The 23,202-nt window shown below is 36.2% G+C and overlaps 1 protein-coding gene across 1 annotated transcript in view; it reads left to right on the top strand.

Moving 5' to 3' along the window:
• LOC149773656 (uncharacterized) overlaps positions 1-23,202 on the top strand; it is a 208,564-nt gene that overhangs the window by 14,319 nt on the left and 171,043 nt on the right. Inside the window, exons 7-12 of the mRNA XM_089946245.1 lie at positions 6,726-6,774; positions 11,035-11,262; positions 15,079-15,215; positions 16,191-16,411; positions 18,122-19,026; positions 19,659-19,844. Of these exons, the coding sequence (XP_089802371.1) occupies positions 6,726-6,774; positions 11,035-11,262; positions 15,079-15,215; positions 16,191-16,411; positions 18,122-19,026; positions 19,659-19,844 (1,726 nt within the window). The remainder of the gene's footprint in view (positions 1-6,725; positions 6,775-11,034; positions 11,263-15,078; positions 15,216-16,190; positions 16,412-18,121; positions 19,027-19,658; positions 19,845-23,202) is intronic.

The raw sequence follows: 23,202 nt of genomic DNA on the forward strand, positions 1-23,202 counted from the left end.
TTTATCCCACATGGACAGAGGTGAGATGTCAGTGATCATAGACGACTTGGCCACCCCGGAACCCTAGCTCATTGGTTAAAATGCCTATAGCTCATTGGTTGTTATGCCTATAGCTCATTCGTTGTTATGTCTGTAGCTCATTGGTTGTTATGCCTATAGCTCATTGGTTGTTATGCCTATAGCTCATTGGTTGTTATGCATGCCTATAGCTTGTTGGATGTTATGCCTATAGGTCATTGGTTGTTATGCCTATAGCTCATTGGTTGTTATGCCTACAGCTCATATGTGGTCATGCCTACAGCTCATTGGTTTTTTGCCTATAGCTCATTGGTTGTTATGTCTGTAGCTCATTGATTGGTATGCCTACAACTCATATGTTGTCATGCCCACAGCTCATTGGTTGTTATGCCTATAGCTCATTGGTTGTTATGCCTATAGCTCATTGATTGGTATGCCTATAGCTCATTGATTGGTATGCCTATAGCTCATTGATTGGTATGCCTATAGCTCATATGTTGTCATGCCTACAGCTCATTGGTTGTTATGCCTATAGCTCATTGGTTGTTATGCCTATAGCTCATTGATTGGTACGCCTATAGCTCATTGGTCGTTATGCCAATAGCTCATTGATTGGTACGCCTATAGCTCATTGATTGGTATACCTACAGCTCATTGATTGGTATGCCTATACCTCATTGATTGGTACACCTATAGCTCATTGATTGGTATGCCTATAGCTCATTGATTGTTATGTCTGTAGCTCATTGATTGGTATGCCTATAGCTCATTGATTGGTATGCCTATAGCTTTTTGATTGGTACGCCTATAGCTCATTGATTGGTATGCCTATAGCTCATTGATTGTTATGTCTGTAGCTCATTGATTGGTATGCCTACAGCTCATATGTTGTCATGCCTACAGCACATTGGTTGTTATGCCTGCAGCTCATTGGTTGTTATGTCTATAGCTCATTGATTGGTACGCCTATAGCTCATTGATTGGTATGCCTATAGCTCATTGATTGGTATGCCTATAGCTCATTGATTGGTACGCCTATAGCTCATTGATTGGTATGCCTATAGCTCATTGATTGGTACGCCTATAGCTCATTGATTGGTATGCTTATAGCTCATTGATTGGTATGCCTATAGCTCTTTGATTGGTACGCCTATAGCTCATTGATTGGTATGCCTATAGCTCATTGATTGGTATGCCTATAGATCTTTGATTGGTATGCCTATAGCTCATTGATTGGTATGCCTATAGCACATTGATTGGTATGCCTATAGCTCATTGATTGGTATGCCTATAGCTCATTGATTGGTACGCCTATAGCTCATTGATTGGTATGCCTATAGCTCATTGATTGGTATGCTTATAGCTCATTGATTGGTACGCCTATAGCTCATTGATTGGTATGCCTATAGCTCATTGATTGGTATGCCTATAGCTCATTGATTGGTATGACTATAGCTCTTTGATTGGTACGCCTATAGCTCATTTATTGGTACGCCTATAGCTCATTGATTGGTATGCCTATAGCTCTTTGATTGGTATGCCTATAGCTCATTGGTTGTTATGCCTATAGCTCATTGATTGGTACGCCTATAGCTCATTGATTGGTACGCCTATAGCTCATTGATTGGTATGCCTATAGCTCATTGATTGGTACGCCTATAGCTCATTGATTGGTATGCCTATAGCTCATTGATTGGTATGCCTATAGCTCATTCATTGGTATGCCTATAGCTCATTCATTGGTATGCCTATAGCTCATTCATTGGTATGCCTATAGCTCTTTGATTGGTATGCCTATAGCTCATTGATTGGTATGCCTATAGCTCATTGATTGGTATGCCTATAGCTCTTTGATTGGTATGCCTATAGGTCATTGATTTGTACGCCTATAGCTCATTGGTTGTTATGCCTGTAGCTCATTGATTTGTGCACCTATAGCTCATTGATTGGTATGCCTATAGCTCATTGATTGGTATGCCTATAGCTCTTTGATTGGTATGCCTATAGCTCATTGATTGGTATGCCTATAGCTCATTGATTGGTATGCCTATAGCTGTTTGATTGGTATGCCTATAGCTCATTGATTGGTATGCCTATAGCTCATTGATTGGTATGCCTATAGCTCATTGATTGGTATGCCTATAGCTCATTGATTGGTATGCCTATAGCTCTTTCATTGGTATGCCTATAGGTCATTGATTTGTACACCTATAGCTCATTGATTGGTATGCCTATAGCTCATTGATTGGTATGCCTATAGCTGTTTGATTGGTATGCCTATAGCTCGTTGATTGGTATGCCTATAGCTCATTGATTGGTATGCCTATAGCTTTTTGATTGGTATGCCTATAGGTCATTGATTTGTACGCCTATAGCTCATTGGTTGTTATGCCTGTAGCTCTTTGATTTGTACGCCTATAGCTCATTGATTGGTATGCCTATAGCTCATTGATTGGTATGCCTATAGCTTTTTGATTGGTATGCCTATAGGTCATTGATTTGTATGCCTATAGCTCATTGGTTGTTATACCTGTAGCTCTTTGATTTGTACGCCTATAGCTCATTGATTGGTATGCCTATAGCTCATTGATTGGTATGCCTATAGCTCTTTGATTGGTATGCCTATAGGTCATTGATTTGTACACCTATATAGCTCATTGATTGGTATGCCTATAGCTCATTGATTGGTATGCCTATAGCTGTTTGATTGGTATGCCTATAGCTCATTGATTGGTATGCCTATAGCTCATTGATTGGTATGCCTATAGCTCATTGATTGGTATGCCTAATGTCATTGATTGGTATGCCTATAGCTCATTGATTGGTATACCTATAGCTCTTTGATTGGTATGCCTATAGGTCATTGATTTGTACGTCTATAGTTCATTGGTTGTTATGCCTGTAGCTCATTGATTTGTACGCCTATAGCTCATTGATTGGTATGCCTATAACTCATTGATTGGTACGCCTATAGCTCATTGATTGGTACGCCTATATCTCATTGCTTGGTATGCCTATAGCTCATTGATTGGTATGCCTATAGCTCATTGATTGGTATGCCTATAGCTCATTGGTTGTTATGCCTATAGCTCATTGATTGGTATGCCTATAGCTTATTGATTGGTATGCCTATAGCTCTTTGATTGGTACGCCTATAGCTCGTTGATTGGTATGCCTATAGCTCATTGATTGGTACGCCTATAGCTCATTGGTTGTTATGCCTATAGCTCTTTGATTGGTATGCCTATAGCTCTTTCAAATTCAGTGATATAAACAATCTTGAAAAGAAGCTTTTTTGAGGGTACAGAATTAAATGCAGTAAAAGGCATTGCAGAAGTTATGTTTCCATTTTGTGAGCTTTATTTAAAATATTTAGGTAATTATCAAAATTAAGAGTTTAAGGTCAAATTAATGCCAGATGTTTTCATCTACTTGTTGCTAGTAATGGGTTTCTTGTCCATTTATCAAAGTTATGGATGCTGAATTTCATTATTAATTCAGCATACCAAGGTTTCATTAATTCATTGTTTGCTATTACATGTGTGGATTGTGACTGTGGACAAATCCTGATTTATTACTCAAGATTTAACAAACATTCAACAAATTATATTACTCTTGACAAATTCAGGGCTCATGTGACTACTGTATTGTTTTTATCAATAAACCCATGCTGTATTTATCCCCCAATCCCACAAATCAAGTTCTGGAGGGTATAATGAAGACAGTATGTCCATCCATGTCATTTTTGTTAACCTAATCTCTTCTTAAACTCTTTGAGATATCTTCATTAAATTTGGTATGCATTTGTATCCTGACTAATCAGTATATTCTGTTAAATACCGAGTTTTTCTTATCAACATTGTAAGAGTTATTCCCATTTCCAGACATATCTGATATATTTTCATACAACTCTATTATGCATTTGTATCATGTCCAAGACTCTGTGACCCATGCAACTGTATATGGATTTGTGTCATGTGAAGACTCGTGTATCCCATGCAACTCTATATGGATTTGTGTCAAGTGAAGATTATGTGTCCCATACAACTCTATATGGATTTGTGTCATGTGAAGACTCTGTCCCATGCAACTCTATATGGATTTGTGTCATGTGAAGACTCTGTGTTCCATGCAACTCTGTATGGATTTGTGTCATGTCAAGACTCTTGTCCCATACAACTCTATATGGATTTGTGTCATGTGAAGACTCTGTGTCCCGTGCAACTGTATAAGGATTTGTGTCATGTGAAGACTCTGTGTCCCATGCAACTCTATATGGATTTGTATCATGTGAAGACTCTGTGTCCCATGCAACTCTATAAGGATTTGTGTCATGCCAAGACTCTGTGTCCCATGCAACTCTATATGGATTTGTGTAATGTCAAGACTCTGTGTCCCATGCAACTCTATATGGATTTGTGTCATGTGAAGACTCTGTGTCCCATGCAACTCTATATGGATTTGTGTCATGTGAAGACTCTGTGTCCCATGCAACTCTATATGGATTTGTGTCATGTGAAGACTCTGTGTCCTATGCAACTGTATATGGATTTGTGTCATGTGAAGACTCTGTGTCCCATGCAACTGTATATGGATTTGTGTCATGTCAAGACTCTTGTCCCATGCAACTCTGTATGGATTTGTGTCATATGAAGACTCTGTGTCCCATGCAACTTTATATGGATTTGTGTCATGTGAAGACTGTGTCCCATGCAACTCTATATGGATTTGTGTCATGTCAAGACTCTTGTCCCATGCAACTCTGTATGGATTTGTGTCATGTGAAGACTCTGTGTCCTATGCAACTGTATATGGATTTGTGTCATGTGAAGGCTCTGTGTCCTATGCAGCTGTATATGGATTTGTGTCATGTGAAGACTCTGTGTCCCATGCAACTCTATATGGATTTGTGTCATGTAAAGACTCTGTGTCCTATGCAACTGTATATGGATTTGTGTCATGTGAAGACTCTGTGTCCCATGCAACTGTATATGGATTTGTGTCATGTCAAGACTCTGTGTCCCATGCAACTCTGTATGGATTTGTGTCATGTGAAGACTCTGTGTCCTATGCAACTGTATATGGATTTGTGTCATGTGAAGGCTCTGTGTCCTATGCAGCTGTATATGGATTTGTGTCATGTCAAGACTCTGTGTCCCATGCAACTCTATATGGATTTGTGTCATGTAAAGACTCTGTGTCCTATGCAACTGTATATGGATTTGTGTCATGTGAAGACTCTGTGTCCCATGCAACTGTATATGGATTTGTGTCATGTCAAGACTCTGTGTCCCATGCAACTCTATATGGATTTGTATCATGTGAAGACTCTGTCCCATGCAGCTGTATATGGATTTGTGCCATGTGAAGACTATGTGTCCCATACAACTCTATATAGATTTGTGTCATGTCAAGATGTCAGATAAGCCAGTATTAGAGTGGCACAGCAGTAAATTTTCATATTTGAAAAGAGACCGGCCAGTATTAGAGTGGTACAGCAGTAAATTTTCATATTTGAAAACAGATTGGCCAGTATTAGTGTAGCACAGCATTAAATTTTCATATTTGAAAACAGATAGACCAGTATTAGGGTAGCACAGCATTTAATTTTCATATTTGAAAACAGATTGGCCAGTATTAGAGTAGCACCGCATTAAATTTTCATATTTGAAAACAGATAGACCAGTATTAGGGTAGCACAGCATTTAATTTTCATATTTGAAAACAGATTGGCCAGTATTAGAGTGGCACAGCATTAAATTTTCATATTTGAAAATGGATAGGCCAGTATTAGAGTGGCACTGCATTACATTTTCATGCTTGAAAACAGATAGGCCAGTATTAGAGTGGCACAGCATTCAATTTTCATATTTGAAAACATCTAGGCCAGTATTAGTGTAGCACAGCATTACACTTTCATATTTGAAAACAGTTTGGCCAGTATTAGAGTGGCACAGCATTAAATTTTCATATTTGAAAACAGATAGGCCAGTATTAGTGTAGCACAGCATTACACTTTCATATTTGAAAACAGATTGGCCAGTATTAGAGTGGTACAGCATTAAATTTTCATATTTGAAAACATCTAGGCCAGTATTAGTGTAGCACAGCATTACACTTTCATATTTGAAAACAGATTGGCCAGTATTAGAGTGGCACAGCATTAAATTTTCATATTTGAAAACAGATAGGCCAGTATTAGTGTAGCACAGCATTAAAGTTTCATATTTGAAAACAGATAGGCCAGTATTAGAGTAGCACAGCATTACATTTTCATGCTTGAAAACATATTGGCCAGTATTAGGGTGGCACAGCAGTAAATTTTGTTGATCTCACTGATGTAATTAATTATGTCATATTGTAATTTTGATGTCACTGATGTAATTAACTGTGTCATATTGTAACATGAAGACCTGAATATCTGGCATGGAATTCATACAACTTTTCAAATTAAAAAAAACCAAACTCTTACTTTAAAACTTAATTAGAGAAATCCATAATTAAATTAAAGTAAAAGTTAATAAATGTACAGGAATCTTTTGTATGACAAAAGTAAGATAAACTAAAAATTTACAGTTATCATTAGCAAAAAGAAAATATAAATCTGAGAAGACCCTCAGTTCTTAGTTTTACATTGTTGAATCTATCACTTGTAATGGGATCTAATATCATTCTTCAGAACCTTTTTATTTTATCTATCATTTCAGGATGGCAAACCACAGTGTGTCAGGAGGACGGACATTGAACATTGCCATGGTAAGTGCTGTGATACATTGTCAGTGGGACAGACAATGGACATTGATATGGTAGGTACTGTGATACAGTGTGTCAGAAGGACAGACATTGAACATGTAAGCACTGTGATACATTGTGTTAGGAGGACAGACACTGAACATGGTGAGTACTGATACACTGTGTCAGAACAGATATTGAACATAGTAAGTACTGTGATACAGTTTGTCAGGAGGAGAGACAATGAAATTGCCATGGTAAATACTGTGATACAGGGTTGGGAGGACAGACAATGAACATTGCCATGGTAAGTAATGTGATACATTATCTCAGGAGGACAGACATTGAACATTGCCATGGTAAGTAATGTGATACATTATCTCAGGAGGACAGACAATGAACATTACCATGGTAAGTAATGTTATACGTTATCTCAGGAGGACAGACAATGAACATTACCATGGTAAGTAATGTGATACATTATCTCAGGAGGACAGACAGTGAACATTGCCATGGTAAGTAATGTGATACATTATCTCAGGAGGACAGACAGTGAACATTGCCATGGTAAGTAATGTGATACATTATCTCAGGAGGACAGACAGTGAACATTGCCATGGTAAGTAATGTGATACATTATCTCAGGAGGACAGACATTGAACATTGCCATGGTAAGTAATGTGATACATTATCTCAGGAGGACAGACAATGAACATTGTCATGGTAAGTAATGTGATACATTATCTCAGGAAGACAGACAATGAACATTGCCATGGTAAGTAATGTGATAACATTATCTCAGGAAGACAGACAATGAACATTGCCATGGTAAGTAATGTGATACATTATCTCAGGAGAACAGACATTGAACATTACCGTGGTAAGTAATATTATACATTATCTCAGGAGGACATACATTGAACATTGCCATGGTAAGTAATGTGATAACATTATCTCAGGAAGACAGACAATGAACATTGCCATGGTAAGTAATGTGATACATTATCTCAGGAGAACAGACATTGAACATTACCCTGGTAAGTAATATTATACATTATCTCAGGAGGACATACATTGAACATTACCATGGTAAGCAGTGAGTTGTACAGATAACTATCTCAGAAGTTGAATATGTTAGTCATTGGTAATGCTGAAATTCATTGCTCACTTTTTAAATGCACTCAGATAACTTTGCTTATAATGCAGTGGCATGTTGATTCCATTTTTCTTACAGAATGGTGCCATAAATAGAGCTCCTATTTGCTTCACATGAAAAAGTTGTCATCTAAATTTGTATGTGAAAGCTCAATATAAGCAGTTCATTATGTAAATAATACGTCAGTTTTGGTATCACCATCATGAAATTTACAATTTTAAAAAGGAATCATTAAGAACATTTCTCAATAAATAAAACATTACATAATGAAATATCAGTAAATGAAAATGATGGTATAAGCTTACTGATGACAACACTAAGAAATAAACACCAATTGAAGAAGTCACATTAAGTGAAATTCATGTTTTAATTTTATCATTTAACTCCATTATAATTGCCGTAATTGTGATGTGCCCTGAATTGAAATTCAGTTTAGTCAGTTGACTGTTGTCTCAACATTTCTTTGACAACCTAAAAGTTTACTCAGTGGCTAAGCTGACTTTATCTTAACAACTTTTGGAAACTTTTGATGATACAAGCTAATTGTCAGATTCTCTGGAAATTTAACAGTGTTTGACTTGATACAAGCTAATTGTCAGATTCTCTGGAAATTTAATAGTGTTTGACTTGATACAAGCTAATTGTCAGATTCTCTGGAAATTTAACAGTGTTTGACTTGATACAAGCTAATTGTCAGATTCTCTGGAAATTTAACAGTGTTTGACTTGATGATACAAGCTAATTGTCAGATTCTCGGGAAATTTAACAGTGTTTGACTTGATGATACAAGGTAATTGTCAGATTCTCTGGAAATTTAATAGTGTTTGACTTGATACAAGCTAATTGTCAGATTCTCTGGAAATTTAACAGTTTGACTTGATGATACAAGCTAATTGTCAGATTCTCTGGAAGTTTAACAGTGTTTGACTTGATGATACATGCTAATTGTCAGATTCTCTGGAAATTTAATAGTGTTTGACTTGATGATACAAGGTAATTGTCAGATTCTCTGGAAATTTAACAGTGTTTGACTTGATGATACAAGGTAATTGTTAGATTCTCTGGAAATTTAACAGTGTTTGACTTGATGATACAAGTTAATTGTCAGATTCTCTGGAAATTTAACAGTGTTTGACTTGATGATACAAGGTAATTGTCAGAACCTCTGGAAATTAAAAAGTATTTGACTTGATGATACAGTGTAATTGTCAGATTCTCTGGAAACTTAACAGTGTGTGACTTGATGATACAAGCTAATTGTCAGATTGTCTCCAGCTGATTACAGTCCGTGTCAGACGTCAACATCTCATAAGCATCAGGGTGTAGGTCAGCATTATTTCTTATAACATTACATACTGTAGACAACTCTGGAGTTTTTACAATTGTGTAATCTAGATTATTCTTAAAAATTTACAATTATACATTTGAAAATAAATTACACACAAAGTCCAATGAAATGTAGATATTTTTGTAGTATCTCATTTTGGTTGATTGTTTATGGGATGGTATATTGTTTGTTGTCCATCCATCAGTTAGCACACATTCTTATCACTACTTCTCCAAAACTACTTGGATTATTGCCATGAAGGTTCACACACACACCTATCCCACAGTTTAGCTCTTCCTAAACGAAATGGTGCTGCTTGGATATCCAGTATGGCTGCTACAGTGACCATCTTGAATAACTTGTTATTGCTACTCTTTCTGAATGGATGGACGTATCAACATGGGTTTTCATTATGATGTCTTCTTGGTCTCAAATAAAAATAGTACTGCTCTGATTATCCAGTATGACCACCAGAATCTTGTTATTGCTGCTACTCCTGAATTGGATGGTCATGTGAATATGGGGGTTTTGCCGCTGGACTTTTTATTATACCAGGTTGGTTATCAATGAAAATTGGGCCAATTATGCATCTAATATGTCTGCAATGATTGTCCTCTTAAAAATCTTGTTTTTACTTCGCCCTGCTGAAGGGTGGTCATATTTTTTAGAATTTTCACCAAAAAATGTCTGATGATGTCAGCTTGGTCCTAAATAATAATGGTGCCAATCTGACTTCCATTATGGCCACCAATGCACTTATTTTTAAAATATTGTTATTGCTGCAGAAAATAAAAAATAGTTTCAACACCCTTCTCTTAAATTCTTGTTGGCCAGTAGAGTGTTGGACTCTTTAAGGGTTTTTTTATATTCTGGATGTATTGTTCTGGACCAGTGCAAGTGCCAAGCGTTTTTATTGGTGCAAATAACATGGAGTTGTATACACTGTCCTGTGCTTTTGACGAAGTATTGTTTGGGGACAATTAAAATCACTCATGATAAATTAACCAGTACAAACATAATGATGGGTTTGGTTGGCTCTGGTGGTTTCTAGGTGGAATTCTAGCTGTGAAGGTTTAGTTCATTTGTGTTGTTTATGATGAGTACACATACTGATATTGAGAGGGGAGCCAACTCTAGCTATATTGTTTGAATGAATTGAATACTGCATGTCAACATTTATCATATTAAAAATCTGTCATTGATTTAGTAGTGCTAACCAGAATTTGTTTCTGTTGCTTACTTGCTCCTTTGCTTACGCTGAGGTCAATATTTACTGCCCCATTGCTTGTGAGCTACAGATGGAGAAGTATATAAGTTTAAATGATCATGGTTGTATGTTTTATCAGTGCATATTTTTTTACTTAAACAGTCACTTTGTGATTGGGTAAATTTTACATTGTGATAAATGCCCAACCAGGGTCATTTGTGATTGGGTATATTTTACAATGTAATAAATGCCAGTTGTTTATTTAATCATTATAATACATTTTCCCTCCTTATGTCAGCTCAGAGGTTCCATCACCAAAATATTGGCATTTAGGTAGCACTTCTTTCATGAGCCTCGTCTGTGACCATTCATGGACAGTCATGTCAAAAATGGAAGCAGAAAAAAAGGAATTTTTGAAGCATATAGACTTTTCTAGTTTTTAAAATATTGATGTGAATTAATTTATTTTTGTGGAATCTATTTGTGTGGTTTTGTGAAAATGACATGTTGGTATCTGATTTTGTTAAATGGAAAGTATCATTATTTAAAAAATTCAGTTATGGAAATTTTTCACTCTTTATATTTATGTTTTAGCCCCTTGTCCAGAGAATCCCTGTCTGAACCATGGGGCCTGTATAGATATTCAAGAAATCCCACATGGGGGTTTTCAGTGCATGTGTCAACCTCCCTATGGTGGGAATTTGTGTGAGAACCGTCAGAACCCCTGTGTGTGGCCAGCAGAGGCGGGAATCTGTGACCAGGTCATTGTGCGATATTACTATGACAGATTTACACAACAGTGTCGACAATTCAACTTCACAGGTATAACTTTTTTTGAGCTGGCAAAATTATGATGTTTCCATGGACCATCAAGTCTAGGATTGAGGTCCACTGCTACAAGTTTATTTAGCAGGAAATCAATTATACTTGGTATTGGAATTTTCCTTTACATTTGTTAATTTTTAACAGTGTTGGAAATAGAGGATCAGATGTTAGGCACATTTGTTAGCTATAAACATTGCAGTTATTGTTTTGTCATTTAGTGATTGGACTGAACCAGGGTGATATAAATTACCATATACAACTCCATTTTACAACATGCTTACATTGTGCCTTTGTTTTATTGTATGTAATGTTTCAAGAATTTTAACATCTTTATCTTTTATCTTATAGCACCACTTGTTCATATTTATTTTTGGAAGGGTTTGTATTCCATATATATATATATATATATATATATATATATATATATATATATATATATAGTTTGTATTGTGATGACATGCTGTTAATTCCTGTATTTACATCCTTTTAAAGAATGTAACATCTTTGTCTCTTGTCTTGTTGAACTATATGCTTCAGTTTCTTTGGATGGGTTTACTCTAACCCTAACCCTTGGACTGTCTGCTTAAGTTTCTTTGGATGGCTTTTTCTCTAACCTTAACCATTGGACTGTATGCCTAAATTTCTTTGGATGGGTTTGCTCTAACCCCTGGACTGTATGCTTAAGTTTCCTTGGATGGTTTGACTCTAACCCTTTGACTGTATGCTTAAATTTCTTTGGATAAGGTTACTCTAACCCTTGGACTGTATGCCTAAGTTCCGTTAGTTGGGTTTACCCTAGCCCTAGCCCTTGTACTGTATGCCTGAGAATCCTTGGATGGGTTTACTCTAACCCTAACCCTTGGACTGTTTGCCTAAGATTCTTTGGATGGGTTTACCCTAACCCTATCCATAATGTACTGTATGCCTGAGTTTCTTTGGATGGGTTTACTCTAACCCTAACCCTTGGACTGTTTGCCTAAGATTCTTTGGATGGGTTTACCCTAACCCTATCCCTCATGTACTGTATGCCTGAGTTTCTTTGGATGAGTTTACCCTAACCCTTTGACTGTATGCTTAAGTTTCTTTGGGTGAGTTTACTCTAACTCTTGGACGGTATGCCTAAGTTCCTTTAGTTGGGTTTACCCTAACCCTTGGACTGTATGCCTGGGTTTCTTTGGATGGGTTTAGTCTAACCCTAACCCTTGGGCTGTTTGCCTAAGTTTCATTGGATAGGTTTACTCTAATCCTAACCCTTGGACTGTATGCCTACGTTTCTTTGGATGGGTTTACCCTAACCCTAGCCATTGGGTTTACTCTAACCCTTGGACTGTATGCTTAAGTTTCTTTGGATGGGTTTACCCTGACCTTTGGACTGTATGCTCAAGTTTCTTTGGATGGGTTTACTTTAACCCTTGGACTGTCTGCTTAAGTTTCTTTGGATGAGTTTACTCTAACCCTTGGACTGTATGCTTCAGTTTCTTTGGATGGGTTTACTCTAACCCTTGGACTGTCTGCTTAAGTTTCTTTGGATGAGTTTACCCTAACCCTTGGACTGTATGCCAAAGTTTCTTTGGATGAATTTACTCTAACCCTTGGACTGTATGCTGAAGTTTCTTGGGATGGGTTTACCCTGACCCTTGGACTGTATGCCTGAGTTTCTTTGGATGGGTCTAGTCTAACCCTAACCCTTGGACTGTTTGCCTAAGTTTCATTGGATAGGTTTACTCTGATCCTAACCCTTGGACTGTATGCCTATGTTTCTTTGGATGGGTTTACCCTAACCCTAGCCATTGGGTTTACTCTAACCCTTGGACTGTATGCTTAAGTTTCTTTGGATGAGTTTACCCTGACCCTTGGACTGTATGCTTAAGTTTCTTTGGATGGGTTTACCCTGACCCATGGACTGTATGCTCAAGTTTCTTCGGATGGGTTTACTCTAACCCTTGGACTGTCTGCTTAAGTTTCTTTGGATGAGTTTACTCTAACCCTTGGACTGTATGCTTAAGTTTCTTTGGATGGGTTTACCCGGACCCTTGGACTGTATGCTTAATTTTCTTTGGATGAGTTTACCCTAACCCTTGGATTGTATGCCTTAGTTTCATTGGATGGGTTTACTCGAACCCTAACCCTTGGACTGTATGCCTAAGTTTCATTGGATGGGTTTACTCTAACCAATCCCTTGGACTATATGCTTATGTTTCTTTGGATGGGTTTATTCTAAACCTAACCCTTGGACTGTATGCTTAAGTTTCTTTGGCTGGGTTTACCCTAACCCTTGGACTGTATGCTTAAGTTTCTTTGGCTGGGTTTACTCTAACCCTTGGACTGTATGCTTAAGTTTCTTTGGCTGGGTTTACCCTGACCCTTGGACTGTATGCCAAAGTTTCTTTGGATGGGTTTACCCTAACCCTTGGACTGTATACTTAAGTTACTTTGGATGGGTTTACCCTGACCCTTGGACTGTATGCTTAAGTTTCTTTGGCTGGGTTTACCCTAACCCTTGGACTGTATACTTAAGTTACTTTGGCTGGGTTTACCCTAACACTAACCCTTGAACTATATGCCTAAATTTCTTTGAATTGGTTTACCATAACCCTTGGACTGTATGCTTAAGTTTCTTTGGATGGGTTTATCCTAACCCTTGGACTGTATGCTTAAGTTTCTTTGGATGGGTTTACCCTAACCCTTGGACTGTATGCTTACATTTCATTTGATGAGTTTACCTTCTTAAAGTATTTTTGAATTCTGTATCTTTAGATCTTTTAAACTTAACCTATTATTCAGTGTCATATATCCTGCTTTGTGCTGTTATGCAGCTGAACACTGTGCATTCATGTATACATATTGTTTACATGATGTCTGAGTTGCAGACCCCAAAATAGGTAATTTACCAAATGTACATCTTATTTGCATATTACTTCTTGTCAGAAATACAGTTAAATACATTTAAAATCTATGCATTTGCATTTCATTTTATTTTCATCATCATTCATTGTTCTACATTTTGCATGTTTCTTCTTCACTTCCTTCATATTTATTAGTTCATTATATATTTTGTTTGCATTCCATTGTCTTTTCACTGTTACAGTTACGCTATTCAGGTTAGGGTTAGGGTTCACTGTAAAAATTACCCTTTTCAAGTTAGGGTTACGGTTTGCTGGTAAAATTACCCTTTTCAGGTTAGGGTTAGGAATAGCAGGGTTCATACGGTCTTTGACAGCTTGGGAAAAATGAGGTAGCATTTTCAAGGCCTTGAAAGTTTGGGAAAATCAAGCAGATTACCCTGAGTCTTTAAAAGTCTTTGAAAATTGAAATAAACCCAAACACTTTAATTTCTTTCCATAATCACAAATAAAATTGTCCAAGTTTGTTAGATTCGGATGTAGTTGAGTTTTCCTGGTTTCTTTCTTTCGATGACCTGTTCAGTTTCATTTCATCATTAAACAATATATTTTAGTATTTTGCATTCATTATTTTGTCATATAACATAATTTTTATACAAAATATTAGCAAAAATAGGTCTTAGAAATCTATGTTTGTGGTCTTTGAAAGTTTGGGAAAAGTCTTTGAATTTATCATTCAGAATTCTGTATGAACCTTGAATAGGGTTTCAGGTCTCTGGTTCAGAATCCATTCAACATATTTTTCTACCTTGCTGTATTAAACCTTTTGTAAACTTCATCTCATCCTGGTCTTGTCGTCAGTATCCAGCTAATACCTTTGAACCAGATACCAAATGTTGCTTCTGAGACTTTTTAAAAATATACCTTTCTGAGTATGAAAATAATTTGCATGAGGGCTGTATTTTTTCAGGTTGTGGTGGGAACATCAACAACTATGAGACATTTGAAGACTGTCAGAATGTGGCCTCAGTTGGTGCCTGTTGTTTCCGTCAGTATTCTGTGGGGTTGGAAAATCCCAGTGATAGACAGGAAAAGAAAGGCTGTAAGGTTAGAATTTTTGTCTGACACTTTACAGTGATGAAACTTGATGCGTGTATTTATCATAGTGGGTAGAGCTCATTACCAGCAGACAGATGTGTCAGTGACTTACTTTTCCTGTGGCAGTAGTTGTCTCCCTTGACTGACAATAGTTATAGCCCAGTTTCTGTTTTTCAGGACATTTGCATTAGGTTGCCTTTTCCCCCAGTGAAAACAAAAGGTCTAATTGTAAAAATTACAATATTATTCAAAGTTAGAGGCATTACCTAATTGAAAAATTGAAGTCCAATAAAAAAAATACATTATCCTTTGTATTGACCATGGAGATACATTCCACAATGTTCTTTAGCAAATGATTCATTTAAAAAAATTGTATCTCTATCATTAGCTATTGCATGTACCAGTTACATAAGTAGAACGTTCTGACAAAAAGAACATAAAACCCCTAAGAAACAGTCCAATAATTATTGCTGTATTTACTCAAGTTTTATCTCAGTTTTAAATGTATATAGTTAGAAGTTTAGTCCAACATATTGTGCTGCATATTCCTGTTAATATATATTATTAAAGTAGTACCTATATCATGACATCCATAATGTTAGGCTGTGAGGACTTGTATAAAGACATCTATAATGTTAGTGAGGACCTATAAACAGGCATATAAAGTTAAGATGTAAGGACCCATATAAAGATATCTATAATGTTAAGATACAAGGCTCTGTATAATGACATGTATAATGTTAATGTATATTATTAAAGTAGTACCTATTTAATGACATCCATAATGTTAGGCTGTGAGGACCTGTATAAAGACATCGATAATGCTAGGAAGTGAGGACCTATATACAGGCATATAAAGTTAAGAAGTAAGGACCCATATAAAGATATCTATAATGTTAAGAAGCAATGCTCTGTATAATGACATGTATAATGTCAGAAAATGAGGAAATGGAAAAAAATATATTTTTTTCAACATGACTGTAGATGCTGAGTTTGGCTGAGTGTCAGTCCACACACAGAGAGGTTGCAAATAATATTGAGACAGAGGTTATTTCATTTTACCCTGGAGTATCATGTGAGGATGCAGGATGTGGAGTAACTCCAATTGGCTGCACTGTTGGAAGTAAAACATACCAAATTGGGGAAAGAGCAACACTTGGGTGTCAAGATTGTACTTGCGACAGCATTGGGCAGTTTATTTGCAGGTAATAAACCTTAAAATATTATTTTATTTGTCCATGATGATAGTGGAAGGGGACATTTTTTCTGGTCTTCTTGTTCATCTGTTTATTTATTTATCTAGCCATCTTGTTTTTTTTATCAGCCCAGAAAAATCATTTAGGACTCAAAGGTAAATTATTTGTCACTGATTTTCTATCTTGTTAATCTTGCAGACTCATATTATGACCAACATTTTGACAATTTCAAATTTGTCATTTACTGGGTTTTTGGGAAGTTGCATTATATTTAATGACATCAATGGGATTTTTACTTCTATGGGTCACAGACCAGAAGAGCTTAAAGTGGTCTGTTGTCTGTCATCAGTCCAACCATCTGTTAGCACAAGTTCGTTTCTGTCTAGTTATTGTTGCATCTTCAAATTATGTCAAGATGCATGAACCCATTTAACATTTTCTTAACCTTTCTAGTCATTCAGCTTGTACAGTTTTTCAAAAGTTGTCATTTACTGTTATATCAATAGGAATTTTGGGAAGTGTAATTGTGTTTAATGCTATGTAGTGATGATCAGTGGATTGTTAGGAATGGTCTGCTTTTTATCATCCATCTGTCCATATGTTTAATGCTATGTAGTGATGATCAGTGGATTGTTAGGAATGGTCTGCTTTTCATCATCCATCTGTCCAAATTTGATATCACTTCTCCTCAACTACCTGGAAGATTGCCATGGAACTTACCAGAAGAGCTTAGGGGATGGTTGGACGTATATTGTCTGTCATCTGTCATCTATCATTACTTCCCCAAAACTATTTGGTGGATTGTTGATGAAACTTTACACACACATTTATCCCTTGGTCTGGTTGGTCCATGACAAATATGGTCTAGATTACACATCCAATATGGCCATCTTGGGAGCCATCTTTAAATTATTGTTATTGCTACTCCTTGTGAATGAGTGTTCATGTCATCATTGGGTTTTTGCTAAAAGCCTTATTGTGATGTCTGGTTGGTCCTTGCTGAAAATGGTGCCAATCTGATGTCTTGAAAATATTTTATCTACATTCCTTATGAATGGAAAGTTGTATTAATATAAGGTTTTTACTAAGAGACTTATGTCTAGTTTTGTCTTAAATGAAAATTGTGCTAATCTGATATCCAGTATGGCCACCAAAGCAGCCATCTTGAAAACCCCATTATTACTATTCCTGACTGGAATATTAGAAAATAAGTATATTGTTATCTTTATTCCTTCAAATGGATGGTTATGTCAACATGGGGTTTTCACCAATAGATTTCTTATGATATTTAATTTAGTTGGTCCTGAATGAAAATGGTGCCAGTCATACAGTCAGTATGGATACCACAATCTCTTTTAAAAAACTACTACTCTCCCTGAATGTATGATCACCATGATGCAGGGTTCTCACCAAAAAACTTCTAATGATGCCTTCTTTGTTCTTTGGTGGCAGTATGAAATCCAATATGTGCCCCACAGCAGCTAATATGAATATTTTGTTGTTGCTGAATAATATCAGCAATGGATTCAACGCTTGACAGATAAAAGGAAGAAATGGTCTTAGCCTGAATTCCTTGAAATTCTTTTTGCCCATTAGAGCATCAGTAACTTTAAAGGACTATTGTTTGCCAGTAAAATCGTGAAAAATACCACATGCTGAAAGATTCTGATACAACCAAAACTTGACACTATTTACATATATAAACATTTTTTTACACAGCTGTAGTCACAAAGCTGTCAGGAAAGAGATCCGAGACATGACCCAGGAAGAAATTCGACAGTTCCATGCAGCGATACAACAGCTGAGACTTGTTGGACCAGGAAATCCTTGGGAAGAATTCAGAGACAAATATATGTGGCACACTATGCATGCTAATGGTGGTCCATTTTTCTTGCCATGGCATCGTATGTTTCTTCGCCAGCTTGAACAGCGTTTACAGCAGATTGACTGTAGCATAACTCTTCCATATTTTGATTTTACAACTGATGTTGGCAACTTTGCTGATGCCATTATCTGGCAGCCAAACTATTTTGGAGGGGATGGTGATGGAACTGAAGGATGTGTACCCTATCAGCCTTTTGGCCCTGTAGGGTCATGGAGACCATGTATCGTTAGGAAATTCAACCCAAGTATTAAACTGCCAACTTTAGTTGAGCTTGCCATTGCTTTTGCTAGTGATGACTATACTGAAATGAGCACATGCCTCGAAACATACGTGTCATACATCCATACCTATGTAGGTGGTGACATGGCCACTCCCTCTGCTGCTTATGATCCGGTTTTCTATACAATACATGCCTATATTGACATGCTGTTCTGGTGGTGGCAACAAAGAGGCAACAACAAGTTCAAATATCCAGGGGAATTTGCTAAAATTCCCATGGTTCCATTCAACATCTTTCCCACAGATGTCCTTGACCTTGAGGATGACCTTTGTGTGACATATATGCCACCATCATCAGGTCATTCTTGTAACATTACTACAGAAGAGGATGGATTAAGGCCCATGAGAGGGGACATGACTCCAAATATATCTCCAGATATCAAAGGCAATGTTCTATCAGGTTATGATGCTGGTGGTTATGACAGGCGTGGTTTTGACAGATTTGGATTCAGAAAGAATGGTAAGATGTTTCATTTCAAGCCACTTAATCACTTTTGATCTCTTTAAATCAATTTGGGCCATTATTCTTTTACTAGCAGCTAGCCATGTCTGTTTTAGGGGTACATTTGGAAGAGGAAATGAGAGATGATAGGAAACTGGTTGAACATTGGATGTTGCCACAAAGGGGAGATGACCATTATCTTTATTCTTGTTGTTATTTGAAGCATACCTTGCCTTGAAATCCTGTAATAAAGAGAATAAAATGTACAGATCACATTGCTTTGAAATTCTGTAGTTGAGAGATATGAGAATAAAATATACATGTCACCTTGCCTCAGAATCCTGTAATTGACAGCTAAGTGGATAAAATATTGATCACCTTGATTTAAAATCCTGTACCTGAGAGCTTGAGAGTAAAACATAAAGATCACCTTATCTCAGAATAAAACAGATCACATTCCGTAACTGAGAGCCATGTAAACAAAAAGATCAGTAAATAGAGCCATACTCAATAATATAAGTGCATACACAATTACCAGAAATGACACTATGCAATGTTGTTGTGCAAAGTTTATTTTTCCTTCTACCTTTTTTCCCAGTAAATTAAACAGACACCATTTTAAGATTTTTTTCATGGTATTTGTGCTGCAGGTTTTAACCGAGATGGGTATGACAGACAGGGTTATGATGTGGATGGTTATGACAGGTATGGGTATGATCGGAAAGGGTATGACCGCTATGGTTTTGATTCAAGTGGGAAAGACAGAGAAGGGAACCCAGACCAGTCTGGTAGATTTGGTCCTGATGGATATGATGTAAATTGCTTAAATAGAAAAGGTAAGTGCATTGGCATCCATCTTCACTGAACCAGTTGTTTTCATTGAGCTTACCTCACATCCATATGAACCCTGAACATAACAGAAATATTTGTACTTCTTACCTACCCAATCAAAATGTTTTACTTTTCCGTATTGTATGTACTCGCATATATGTTGTGTTCAGCTGCAAACAACATAGACCCTGATCTGCCATTGCATAATGCACCAGCAGATAAGGGCCTGTGTTCGTTGTACTAATTACTCCTAACAAACTGCACAGAACCAGATCTACCAGAGTATTATGGGACAGCAGATCTGGGTCTATGCATTGTGTAGGTGCATCGACTGGTACGCTAGAATATACAATGCTGAAAAAACTTATGAAAATTAATATGATCAACTAGTAGAGCTGGGTGTCGAGAAGAATTTAATACTTCATTATTTCTGAATATACCCTGATATGTACCAAGGTATAAAACAATTACATTAGGGGTCAAGAATTTAATGGGGGGGAGGCCTTACACTTTTTTATAAAAAAATTGTCGGTCAATAGCTGAAAAAATATTTTGCTCTGATTTAATGCCATATTATATACATTACATTATCTGAAGAAAAATTATCTTGAGATATAAAAAAATATGAATTGGAGAAATATATGTTATATTATTTGTTATATTATTGCACTACATTAAAATCAGTTCTGTTTTGTATTATCACATTAGTTATATCTTTTGTATCATATCAAATAAAGGGAATGGAATGAAAGAAAAATGAAAGGCATGAAAATCCTACCTTCTTGCAAGATAGGTGCTCTTCTTTCGTGTCAGGTCAGCTCATTTCAATTGATTAATGAAATCCTGTTATGGGGTCGGTGGTTCTTCCCGGGGGTTTCCCGGGTTCTTCCTCCACCATTAATACTGGCCGCCATGTATAGCCTATCGTGTGCTGAAAAATGGCGTTAGACCCCACAACAACAACAACAACAGAAATCCTATTATGAATATTGTTGTGTATGTCATATAATTAACCTACCTTAAATTAGCCTTCTCATTCAAAAATGTTATCAAAGATAGCAATTCAGCCAACAAAATTAGTACTTAGTGAAATTAAAAGCTTTGTTGCACAGATATAGTTGACTGTGGAGAAACAAGTGTCAGAGTTTGTGGTTAACTTCAAGTTCCTAATTGGCACCAGAGAATTCCTCAAGGATGAGAAGTCTCACTATACTTGTTATGAAATCATGGCATCAGTAATTTACCAATGGAATAATTTTTTAAATCTAGTTTGATGTTGATGGTTATTTTCTGAAATAAATGTCCCTTGTTTTTGAAAATAGAAATCTTGTTTGTTAGTGAATCAACAACAGCAAAGTGCTTTCACATAATGCACAATGTTTTTGCATACACATGAAGGTTGTTGAAACCAGTTGTAATAATGTTCATGATCTTTCAGAGGTTAGATGTCTTCAAAATAAAGGTAATTTTTACAGGAAAATGAACAACCTCGATAGAAAAAATGCTTTATTAACAATTATTCCCAACATGATTATAAAATGGATATTCAGCCATTAGCAGCCCAGTTGCCCTCTCTCCCCCAACAAGTTGTCATGTGGGAATATCATAATATCTCATTTTTGTTGGAGGTCCCTTAGTAACTTGCAGTCATGCTTATAGTGTGGTTTTTGGTTCTGGACCCTTTTGTGCATGTATAATTTGTTCAAATTCTCCACTGTCTTCAGTTATCACACTTTGTGGATGGGGTAAGGAAGAACCCTGTTGATTTTGGGATGTACAATTCAAATGTCAAGGTCAGTGAGAATGAAAGAATATTTTTCACAGAATCACTTTAGTTCTCCATCATCAGCATTTTAGGCACGTTGTGTGCATAGCTTGCACTTGGCAAGAAAGAACCCGTAAACCAAATTTTGTGGATGGCTTGCAACAGAGGTAAGGGAGAAAACTATTGATGTTTAGAAAAGTATTAAACACAGGACAAGTGTATAGTTTGCCCTTCATAGAACTTGTGTTGCATACAGTTTTCATACTTGACAGGCATATAATATGCCTTTCATAGTACTTGTGTTGCATATAGTTTTCATACTTGACAGGCATATAATGTGCCCTTCATTGTACTTGTGTTGAATACAAATTTGATACTTGACAGGCATATAATGTGCCCTTCATTGTACTAGTGTTGCATCTAGTTTTCGTATTTCTCAGGCATATAATATGCCCTTCATAGAACTTGTGTTGCATACAGTTTTCATACTTGACATGCATATAATATGCCCTTCATAATAATTGTGTTGCATATAGTTTTTGTATTTGTCAGGCATATAATATGCCCTTTATAGTACTTGTGTTGCATATAGTTTTCATATATGACAGGCATATAATATGCCCTTCATAGTACTTGTGTTGCATATAGTTTTCATATTTGACAGGCATATAATATGCCCTTCATAGTACTTGTGTTGCATAGTTTAAATACTTGACAGGTATATAATATGCCATTCATTGTACTTGTATTGCATATAGTTTAATTACTTGACAGGCATATAATATGCCCTTCATAGTACTTGTGTTGCATATAGTTTTTGTATTTGTCAGGCATATAATATGCCCTTTATAGTACTTGTGTTGCATAGTTTAAATACTTGACAGGTATATAATGTGCCATTCATTGTACTTGTATTGCATATAGTTTAATTACTTGACAGGCATATAATATGCCCTTCATAGTACTTGTGTTGCATATAGTTTTTGTATTTGTCAGGCATATAATATGCCCTTTATAGTACTTGTGTTGCATATAGTTTTCATATTTGACAGGCATATAATATGCCCTTTATAGTACTTGTGTTGCATAGTTTAAATACTTGACAGGTATATAATATGCCATTCATTGTACTTGTATTGCATATAGTTTAATTACTTGACAGGCATATAATATGCATTTCATAGTACTTGTGTTGCATACAGTTTTCATACTTGACAGACACATAATGTTCCCTTCATAGTACTTGTGTTGCATAGTTTTCATAAATGATTTGTCTAAATTGTTCTGGATCTCTTGTTTATTAAGTTATGAATTTTTCTCTGTGAACTTTCCTTCTTCATGAAATATGAGCCAGACGATGAAGGTATTTATAAAAAGATTTAAATTCCTGGGTTTACACCAGGTCCTGAGAACCTTATTAATGTAGGCAACAGTAGTAATTAAGTATTAAAAGTTGATTTATGATGTGTAAAGTTCATACATGGAAGGTACATATACTTGTTCACTCAGAATTTGTAAATAAAATAGTGAATAAAATTTTTTAACATCACTTCTCAACTAAAATATTTTTCCTTCTAGAGTAAATTCTTTCAAGAAAT

This window comes from Sinohyriopsis cumingii, unplaced genomic scaffold (genome assembly GCF_028554795.1).
Source record: "Sinohyriopsis cumingii isolate HCF-2022 unplaced genomic scaffold, ASM2855479v2 utg000622l, whole genome shotgun sequence".
Classification (NCBI taxonomy): domain Eukaryota; kingdom Metazoa; phylum Mollusca; class Bivalvia; order Unionida; family Unionidae; genus Sinohyriopsis; species Sinohyriopsis cumingii.